The 11,027-nt window shown below is 36.9% G+C and overlaps 1 protein-coding gene across 1 annotated transcript in view; it reads left to right on the top strand.

The window, feature by feature from the left end:
- SPATA16 (spermatogenesis associated 16) overlaps window positions 1-11,027 on the top strand; it is a 203,743-nt gene that overhangs the window by 118,402 nt on the left and 74,314 nt on the right. The window contains exon 4 of the mRNA XM_012731859.1: window positions 5,217-5,301. Coding sequence (XP_012587313.1) covers window positions 5,217-5,301 — 85 coding nt within the window. The remainder of the gene's footprint in view (window positions 1-5,216; window positions 5,302-11,027) is intronic.

Below are 11,027 nucleotides of genomic sequence, written 5' to 3'. Positions count from 1 at the left end.
TGCCCAGGCCAGGTAGCCAATTTAGAGCTAAGGCAAGCCAGTTACAAACTGATGTTGCTACAATATTTTTTGATATTACGATTATACAAAAAAGGGAGGTCATAACGTAAGTTAGCAGTGGAAATTCTGATATTTCAGAGCTTTTCCCGAGCTATCCGGAATCTGTCAGACGATAGCCGTTGCATAGCTTGTGTCATATGAGGTTTTAAACTGAGATATTAAGAAAGCTGTTTCTGTAAGAATCCAGAGATCCAAGAAGAGGTTTAATTACAGGAAATAAACATAAGAGTTGCTGACCCATAGGTGTTATTTACAACCATAAAACTGATGAGATGGGCCCTCCCTGGTGGCACAGCAGGTTAAAGAGCAGCACTGCAAAGGTGGCCAAGGCCACTTTGGTGGGAGTTTGAGCCCCTGCCCAGCGGAGATCCATATGGCTTGGCAGACCTCTCCTGTCTTGCCCACTGCTTCCCTCAGCAGTGCCTGTTTTGCTCCCCAGTCTGTCTCTGCTAAATCCCCTGCAATTCTGGCCTGTACCCAGTATTGTATGCATAAATAAATCTTTAAAATAAAATGAAATAAAAATAAAATTTAAAAATGATGAGATCACCAAAGAAAGAGAAAGGGAGGGAAGAAGGGAGGAAAGCGGGAGGGAGAGTAGGGTTGCAAGCATTGTGTCCAAGAGAATTCCAAAGTTAATCCAGAGAGATAAAATAACAGCAAAAGGAACCTGAAAAGGCCAAAAGATAAGGCAGTAGAAAAGACAACACAGAGTTGTAGAAGCCATGCGGGCAAGCACAAACAGGAGGGGAGAACCAGCAATTGCATCCCTGCACCTGAGTGTGCATGGAAAACGAGGACTGAGCATGGAACCATTTTATTAAGTGTTGATGTGGAGACCATTAGTAACACTGACAAGAGCAGTTTCAGGGAGCGGTAGGAATTAAAGCTTTGCTAGAATGTGTTCAAGAGAGAACAAAAAGAAAGAAATTAAATGTAAGGAGTGTCCACAACTTTCTCTAAGTTTTTGATTGTTTAGAAGGCATGTAGTGAGATAGATTAACCAAAATGAAAAGGAATTAAGAGGATTGGGGGTATTCTGTATTGTTTTAAGGCAGTAGAAAAGAACTTTATGTAGTGGCAGCAAAGCTCCAGATGAAAAGGGAAAACTGAAAGTGGTGTGTGTGTGGAGGAGAGAGAGAGAGAATGAATTGCTGGAGCAGTTTGCATGGGAAGGCATGAGAAGATGAGAAAAACTGGTGCAGAACTGGTTGGGGTATACTAACATCTGCTATAGAAAGTGCTTTCAGTGGTATTTAGCAATTAGTAAAGTCTCAAAATTGAAAGATATTAAACCAACAACTGTCAATTAAAAGGGCTTGCATGGTGTGATCTTGCACTTCCTAGCTAGGACATTCAGCAGAATCTAGGGAGTAAACAATGAAAGTAAGCTGAATAGAATAATAACAATGAAGCAAAGACGTTGACATTTGGAGCAACACTGAATCACACTGACTAGTAAACATCTAGGATATGGGTCTGTAGGTCAACAGAGATACCTGAGGGAAGCAGGGAGGAGGAGGTATTACTAGCATTGCCTTCAATTCATGAGATGATTCTCCCAGAACCAAGATCCTGCAAGGGACTGGACTTAGCATGATGAAAACCCCATTTCCTGCTTAACAAATATTGCTTGGCTGTATGGCATTTCCATGTTCTTTCATGTCCTTACACTGAAGTTTCTACCGACTGCTTATCTGTATGGGAACCAGAGAAGGAAGGTGGGAGGTAAAAGCACAACTGCCATTTCTTCTGGGAAGAATTTGGAACTGGAGCAACTATCATCTTAACTGTGTCATTAACATGAACACAGATCTAAGCTAGACAACAAAAGAAATGTTGCAGGGTAGCCCAGAGTGGACTGGGCCACCTGTCTGTGGGGCCTCACCCGCGCGCTCACAACTCAGTTACTGCAGGGACACACAAAAGTGTCAATAACGGGTTTATTTACAAAAGGGAAAGGAATAGGAAACAACACAGGGAAAGAGAGCGGGATACAAAAACAAAGTAATTACAATACCTTACAGGTAGGCTGACTGAACACACCAAGTCACGCGGTCTGGAGAGTTGCTTCCCAAGCGAGAGAGCCAGAGTGAGAGATACAGAGAGATACAGAGCGCCAGGGCCAGCGCAAGTGCCCTATTTATCCTCCCAAAATGTCCCAGAATCCCTTCCTGCTAGCTCCGCCCTGGAGTCCTGCTGTTCTCTCCCTGGTACTGCTGGGAATTGTAGTTTTCAATCACTGGAGTAATGTGTGGGGTCCAGAAAGCTGGAGTAGGGGGTGGAGTCCATAACAGAAAGCTGGAGTAGGGGGTGGAGTCCATAAGATAGCAGAGTTCCTGTAGGGCATCCTTCCCCTTAACAGAAACACATTAAACTTACAAAAAATTATCTCAGCAAACAAATAATTCTATGAAACCACATTTTTTTTATTTTATATTGCTATCTTGTTTCTATTCTAATGTTTGTACTTTACTGTGCATAATAAATTTCAATTAATGTTAATTCTTCACTTGCTTCAATATAAACTTGGTGATGTGTTCTTGAAAAAAAAAATAACCTGAAGACCCAATAAATACCCACTTAAGAATATAGCTATTTGATGACACTTCATTACAGAAAAAAACTTTTGGAAAATATTAATAAAATGTTAGGACTTCTTTTTTTTTTAAGATTTATTTATTTACGCTTACAGATCTGGGGTACAAGCCAGAGGTGTGGTGAGTGAGAGGATTCACCAGAGACAGAGGGGGGAGCAGAACAGGCAGATTGACAAAGTACACTGCTGACGGAGCATCAGGCAGGTCAGGAAAGGTCTGCCACGCCCTGTTGGTCCGCTCCCTGGCCAGGGATGGAGTTCATACTGCAGTGGCTTCAGAGAGTTTCATAATGCAGTGCTTTAACCCATTGTACCACCAGGGAAAGCCATAATAAAGTGTTAATACTTCTAATTTTATAATGGTAAATTCCAAACCAAATACACCAAAAATACAGGAAAGCCCTGGGAACTTACTTTGGCAATCTATCTCCTTTTCTTTCCATTGTTCCAAACCACAGATGAAAATCTCTAATGTGATAAAAGCATTTAAGCTTTTAGTTAACTTGGCCACTATGTCTATGATACAGGACTATCTTTTATATACATTTTGCAGATTTTAAAGTTGTAAAGTTTCTTCCCTGAATGTGCTCAGCAAGTTAGTACAAGGTGTTACATTGTCCCTTAAGAGAGAAAAGTTAATTTAAGTATTTCAGGAGGCCTGTGGCCAGAATTATAGAAATTGACAGATGACTTGCAAATACAGCATTACTTGTCACCTGTTGCTCAACCTAAAAATCTGCTTATCTTACAGTGAAGCAAACCAAGCCCAATCCAGCCCAGCACATTTTCTTTTCATAAATATAGTCTTAGAGATCTCAGTCCCACTCATTTACTCATTTGTTTATTTATTGACAATAGCTGTTTCCATGGAGCAAAGTGGAGGTGTGATACCCTATGATCCACAAATTTGAAAATGTGTATTCTTACTCTTTCTAGGAAAATTTTGTCCACCTGTGATTTAAGTAATGGATGCTGGTCTCATTAACATTATGGAGCCATATTTTCCATTTCCAAATGAATCAGAGTGAAAAGTCATTGCCTAAAAGTACCCAACTTTATATAGTGTGTGCTGTCCTTAAAAGTGAGGTTTTTGGGTTTGTCCTTGATTTTTTAATTTCAGAATTTAATAAATAGATTTCTATTAGGTAACAGGCACCTATGCATCAAGTGGACTTCCTTTTTAAGGTGTCATGACAGGAAAAATTTTCCAAGTGTTTCTATAAAAACAAAAATGTTTGAAATTCACTTTTGCTCCCTCTCTAGCCTATGATTTTTATAATTCGTTTTCTACCCCTACATTTTCATACAATATCCAGACTTCCCAGATCACTTGATCTTATCACTAAACTAGGACTTGGGGAAATATAAATTAGTTCTTCAAAGATTATTTCTTTTGCAAAGTCAGTGGACAGTCACTTTCCAATACCACATGTGTGAAAAGAAAAATACTGAGCTGAGTAATGTTCCAAATAGTGGTATTTTTTTTTCCACTGTTAATTTTTAAAGTTCCAATTTTCATTTATCCCCAAAAAGAATCTAAACATTTTAATACTTTCAATAGAGTGCCATAGTATGTTTATAGCTGCAGTGGCTTGGGCAACCTATATTTAGGGAAGGAAAATTTCTAATTTAATTTACAATGATGTCAAGAAACAACACGTATCTGCAGGCAAAGATAAGAAAAACATTCGGGGTACTCAGTGATAGCTCTACTTAAATAAATAAACTTTTGGTGCTAGTGATTAGCTACACAGGATTATTATACATTTAATTGGCTAACGTGACAATTTGGGATTACTTCTAGTCACATTTAATTGGATTTGGAATCTCTGGGGAAAAGAAATAGAGAGGCCTAGCAGAGAAACAGTCATAAAAGTAAACTGTTTTTCCAAAGGGTGCTAAGCAATGAATTAATATCCATTGCACAATAGTTTTTAATATCCCCTCAGCTTAATAAGACTAATGCAGTGGTTGTACACACTATCTACTGAAGCCAATTCAATTAAATACAAAGTTTGAGGGAGGGGAGTGTTTGTTAAATTGGAAATTTTTCTTTTCAATTTTAGGGAGACTAATTTAATCAGAGGTGAATAATCTTTAGTTCAGGTAAAGTATGAGCTATACCTAAATATCAGTATAATAACTTTATATGTTAGGCTATATTGAAGGCATTTTAGAGTTCATAAAATGTTATTCTACAAATGCTGTGAAGCTTAACAACAGGCAACCAAAACACAGCATTCTCTCATAATCTTTAAAATTTTTATACTGTACCAACAGAAAACAATTTAGAAGATAAATGGCTTGTTGTTTCTCTTATAGTTTTAGTTTAGCTACCCCACCCCCAAAAAATACCTTCTTTCTGCATTCAAAAGTTGACTAATACTTTCCTTAACATTAATCTAGTCAAGCATTGCAACATTTTCCTCCATAATATATATTTATATTAGTTATGTGTGTGTGTGTGTGTGTGTGTGTGTGTGTGAGTGAGTGTTACCTGAGATAGTTTTTCTTCTGTCCTATAAATTTGTTTTTAAAAATATGTCCTTGTTCTTAGGAGTGCGATGATTGCTGACTACATGTTCTGGCTCTGTGGAGGAACTGAACAGGTTATAAGCAAGCTCATCAAACTGTATTGGCAGGTAAAAAACGATGCCCCAACTGGGCCTGTCTCAGTTTTTGAATCAAAATGAAGGATTGGTGCTTAAAAGACTGCTGAAAAAGGTAGCTCTTGGCATATCAATCAGAAGGACACTACACAGTAGTAATGTATTTATAATGAAGTAGATTTTCTAATTTTAAGGGGAAATTTTAAGGTCATTAACCCTTAGAACATTCTTTAGTTTTACAACCCAGTATAAATTTTAGACATCCCAGAAGCCGTTTTGCTAGGCATGCTGCTCCTATGACATAACCCTTAAAAATATGAACATTGTATTCTCATAGATTCTTATTGATCTATGACCTATATCTAAAACTGAATATTAGAAGTAATATCAGTTATATAATAAAGGAATACGCAAGGATCATTTATACACACTGTGTAACATTTAATATCTGGCAACTTAACCAATGCAAAACTGTACATCTTTCTGTTTTATTATTCAAAATGATAGCAAAAAGTCATACCAAAGGTTAATTAGATGTCAAGAAGAGAGTCACAATTTCTTAGAATTCTAAGGAGAATTTAGAATTTACTAGTTCAATTTCCTCATGACACACAAATCTGTACTTTTTCTATCCTATTCTCACAAATTGTCAATGAATTTATGCTGAACTATATGCAAAGTGAAGAGCTCGGCCAATCTCAATTTGCTAAAGTTAAACTATATTCTTCACTTAAACCAGGTTTTTACTTGGTAAGGACTTCTATCAAATGTTAACACATTTCCAAGTTAAATTGGGGGGCAAGGGTTGAACTAAAACATGTGACTTTTGGGACCAGGGATCAAACTTGCACTGAAGTTTGCTTGCAGTGCTACATCCTAACTCTTTACCCACCAGGGAGGGCCAACAAATTCGTTTTTTAAAGATACCTCTGGTGCTAATCTGTTAAAAGTAACAATTGACTAAATTAGCAAATCAGTTAGCTCATATTGAAATTGTTGGTAGAAGATTGTAGGTGGTAGTGGATGTGGAGTAGGGACTTATATTTGAAGTGTGAGCTTATGCCCCTAAATCATGCACAGTGTTGTAAACCAATGTTATCTAAAAAAAAAAATGTAATGGACTAAAAATGAAAATGTAGTACAACAGCTGAATGAAATTTTTTAGCAGTGTACCATGAGTGGCTTGGTAGTGGGCATGGTATGGTAATATGCTTCTGAAGAGGTATGCACCTATACCCCCGAATCACAGACAGTGTTGTAAAGCAGTTACCGCAATTAAATATACAGTAGAAAGAGAAAATGTACTCTAAAGGCCATCTTTTGCCATCATTGCTTCTCCTCTTCAGACATTGTGAGCTTTTCCCCCTTGAATTAATTTAATTATCTAGGAACATTTTCTACAACTAGAATAAGATCTGCTAAAACCATAACGTGAAAGGAAGAAATTATGAATCGTCTTCTGAGCCTTCTTGATTTGTCTCACATTTTCACTATTGTGCCACCCCCCTAGTTCTGCCTCTAGACAATATGTCATCTTCCTCAGTCAGTAAATATAAATTTCACTATATAAAGTTCTCAGTCGTTATAGTATTCCATCTAAATATTTGGATTTCACGCCTTCTCTAATAGCACAAGAGATTAAGATGCAGCACTATGAAGCTATCTGCAGCCACTGCAGCATGAGTTTGATCCCCAGCCAGGGAGGTGGCCCATGTGGCATGGCAGACCTCTCCTGTCTCACCTGCTGCCCCCTCAGTCTGCTTTTTCTGCTCCCCACTGTGTCTCTGGTAAATCCTCTCAAGCCACCCTCCCCCCATTTCTGGCCTATACCCCTGCTCTTGTTTGGATAAATAGATAAATCTAAAATAAATATTTGGGGTTCACTATGTAAGATAAAGTGTTAAGTCTGGAGTCCTGAGATTATTTAAAGAAAAAAAACAGTTGACTTCAGGTAAACAAAATTTTATTTTGTTTCATTTTTATTAATATAACATTGATTTTTAACATTATGTGATTCAGAGGCATAATATCACAAGTCCTCAGATGTACAAGTAGACAAAATTTTAATCTCAAAAAAATTGCTGATGAGATTAAAACTTTCCTATGGGAATCTGGAACATGCAAAAAAAAAAGTAGCAGTTGTTGATAGTCATAAAGGTAAATAAGGAATAAGTAGATATAAAAAATACCAAGAATATGTATGAAAAATACAGGAAGTAAAGATACAGGAAGTAAAAAATTCAGAGTTTCTGGAGAGAAGTGGGAAAGGGACTGCACTTAAGTATTGTATAATTTTCAGCAGGCTAGATATATACCAGGTCCCAAATGAATGTTTGACTTAACTTATTCATTAAGCAAATGTTGAGTACCTATTGTGTTTTCTACATTGAACTAGAAAAAATAGATCCAATGATGGTGTAACCTAAGACAGAATAAGAACCTGAAAATTCTGTAAACAATTTTTTCTGTTTCCAATAGCTTTCAAAGAGTACTAATGTTCCTATTTTATTTAACTCATACTCAGAAAACAATCTCCATTTATGTAAATACATGCATGTTTGCTATATAAAAAGAAATGAAACAAAATCTATTATTTTACCATTCTGCATTAATAAAAGATAAGAAAAACATATTTTGCATTACCTTTTTCTCCTGTAACTTGAAGCAAGCTAGTGTATTGGAAAAGAATCCTTACCTAGAAATCAGGTCTGATTCAAAAGCTTTAATGCCAAAGTTATCTAACCTAAGGCAAGTTAGTCTCTAGGGAAGCTTCAACTGGGAAATATGACCAGCTTAAAGTAGTTGGTGTCTATTCATAAAGCCCACTTTAACATAAAAAAATCTCCTAATTCACGGGCTTTTCCAAAAATTATATAACAAATTTTAAGGAAAAAAAAAAAAGGACATCATTTTATCATTTTCTATCTCCCAAGTTTTGTTCTTTCCTAAATCTGAAGGGGGTTTGGGACTTTGCCAGAGACTTTCCAGTCAGAGCTGTCTTTAAAGAAAAGGATAGTGCATTACCCAAACCACCATGAGAATTACACCACTGAATTCAAGAGTGCCTTTAAACATCACAGACCAGACATTATATCTGCAGGTACATTTGTAGACACCCATTATGGCTGAATAGACAGGCTATTTTTGCTGCCTTTGTAAATGAAGAAATTACTATATATCTTCCTTTCAACCACATAAAATCCTTATCATTCTGTTCAGTTACACTTTTTAGAGGCCTCAAAGAGGAAATAGAATGTGAAAATTTTAGAACAAGTCTACACCTACTCTCATAGATTGTTGACTTAAAACACTTAGATACAAAAGATCAGACCTTTGCTTTGGTGAGCTCAAGAACACTTGCAATTGCATTAGTAATATTTTTCATATCATCAACCCAGCAAGAAAAAAAAATGGCATAAAGCTCTGCATCACATGACAGCTCACACTGGGATGTATCACTCTGAATAAATATGTTTGCACATTATTCTATAATAGAATCACCTCCTCAAAGGTACAGTACAGCAGGTTGGAAAAATCTTATCACAACTGTACTTGATGTCAGCCTCTGCATCCTGCTACTCAGTCTTCCACAATCAGCCACCCTCCTCAAACACCTTGTGACCTCATCACAATTCTCACAGTTAATTAGCAAAATGGAAAGTCTCCAAACCAGACTAAGAAGTCATTTTTTTTTTGAAGCAGCAACCTTTACATATGTATACATTGCTCCTCAAGTAGTTTGATTCCAAGAACTTTATAGTGAACTGGAGTGTACCTCTAAAGCCTTCTATCCCAAGACTAGAATTAAGCACATCAGGAAAAACAACAAACCCACCTCTCTTCCTTTCCTGTTTTCCTGCCTTCATTTTCAACAATGTTTTCAGCTATGTGGGTTGTGTTGTATGTGGTTTTATCTCCTGTAATATGAGTAACAGAACCAGCTCTGGTTTGTACTATGCAGCCATGTGGTGTGAGAAAAGAGCAACTGCTAATCTTGTTGCAGAAGTCCCACAAAATGAATCAAGAAGAACAAAATGAATAAACAGGGACAAGTTGCCTCATCAGTCCACCTTAACTGTTCTTTTAAAGTCTTTTATTTATTTTTTTGAGTCATCTATTCCTTTGAGAATCTGATTTAATGTGTAGGTATCCACCTAAAAATAATACTTATAGACAAACACAGAAAAAATATATATGCTTACTTTTTAGCTGATTGCATTGAAAATTGATCTCCTGCATGTTCAGAATGTCAAAGCAGCATTTACAGAGATTTGAGGCTTTCTGACTCTTGAGAGCAGGTAGTAGTTTTCCAGAAATGATAAGCTGAAATATCATATTTGACATTGCATCAATGTCAATGCTTCATTTTTATGGCAAGAAGAGGTAAAACCCTGATTCACAAAGTCCCTGATAGCAGATGGAGTCAGAGCTCCTGTAGCTCACAATATCTCATGTGGGTAGACAAGTATCAAGAAATACCAAAATTTATATTCCATCATTTCCTTCATCCTCAATTTAATGGAATTATCTTTGTTAAGTCTATATCATCATGGCTATCTGTGTCAGCAATTTGCTTCAATTTTAAAACCATCTGGACAAAAGGTGACCTTCCTAAGAGATAAACCATTTGCTGAGTGTCTATAGATTTTGTTCCTAGAAACTCTCAAGACTTAGTCTCACCCCTATTATTGGAAAATTCATATTGTGATTTGACTGCAGTCACAAGTCACCTCATTTAGAATAGGAACTTGGCAAAAAAAAAAAAAAAAAAGTCTTTCAGCAGCATTTCCAATAGTAAATTCAGCATTCTAGTACAATAATTACCTCATATATTTGATTAAGGTACAGGACATTATCAAGCTAATCCTGAAGCTCCTCTCTATCAAACTGTTCTGGGAAGGGATTTCTTTTCTCTTAAAAAAATGTGAATAATTAACCAAACCAAATCACTTCTAAACTCTTCTCTGGTATGCTCTTGTATCTTGACAAAGGTCTCCTGAAGCGACACTGATATAAGTTGTTGGCTCTCAGGAGGCTGAGGACTTCACAGCAGTTAGGAAACCTCTTTGGGGATGTTGGAAGGTCTATTGACACCAGCATGGCCCATGTAGAAAGCCTGACATGTGGAGCATCTTTCATCAGCAAAGCAGCAAAGGCTGAAGCCTTGCCAAGCTCACAGGTCTTCCATCTGTGCAGAGAAAACCAAGGCTTCCCATCCAATTCAAGTTGTACTTGGCATTGAACTGTACACCATCTTAAAGTTATTAATGGCCTAAATGGTTTCCAAAGAGAAAGCTCACCAAAAAGTGTCTCATTGGTATAATTACTCTGTAATCAAAGTACGAAACTAGGAGCTGATTGCACCAAAGAACAAAACATTTCCCAGGCACATGTTGGAGAAATATGTTGCACATTTTGCGGGCCCCTTCAGCTCTTCCATGGCTTTTAGGGTTCACAGACCACAGGTTAGTTACTCTGACACTGTTCTTCTTTACATGAATCTCACTATTGCAATGGCCTCTTGCTTTTTGATATTGAGCCTAATGGAGATTGTTATTGTTCTAGCACTCAAAGCAAAAAAATAACACCCAGAAGGTTAGTATCACAGAGATACCTCCCTAAACTGCACTGTAGTCATTCAAGCTTCAAATCTTTCCAATCCAGTATGTTAAGATTCCTTTTAAATTAGAGGACACCTTCCTTCTTTAGTCTTGGATTGTATTTATCATTCACACCCATTCAATAAATATTTATTGAAC

Source organism: Condylura cristata, unplaced genomic scaffold (assembly GCF_000260355.1).
Source record: "Condylura cristata isolate star-nosed mole 26May11 unplaced genomic scaffold, ConCri1.0 scaffold00003, whole genome shotgun sequence".
Lineage (NCBI taxonomy): Eukaryota > Metazoa > Chordata > Mammalia > Eulipotyphla > Talpidae > Condylura > Condylura cristata.
The sequence above is the reverse complement of the archived record's forward strand: the minus strand, read 5'-3'. Positions and strand labels throughout refer to the sequence as shown.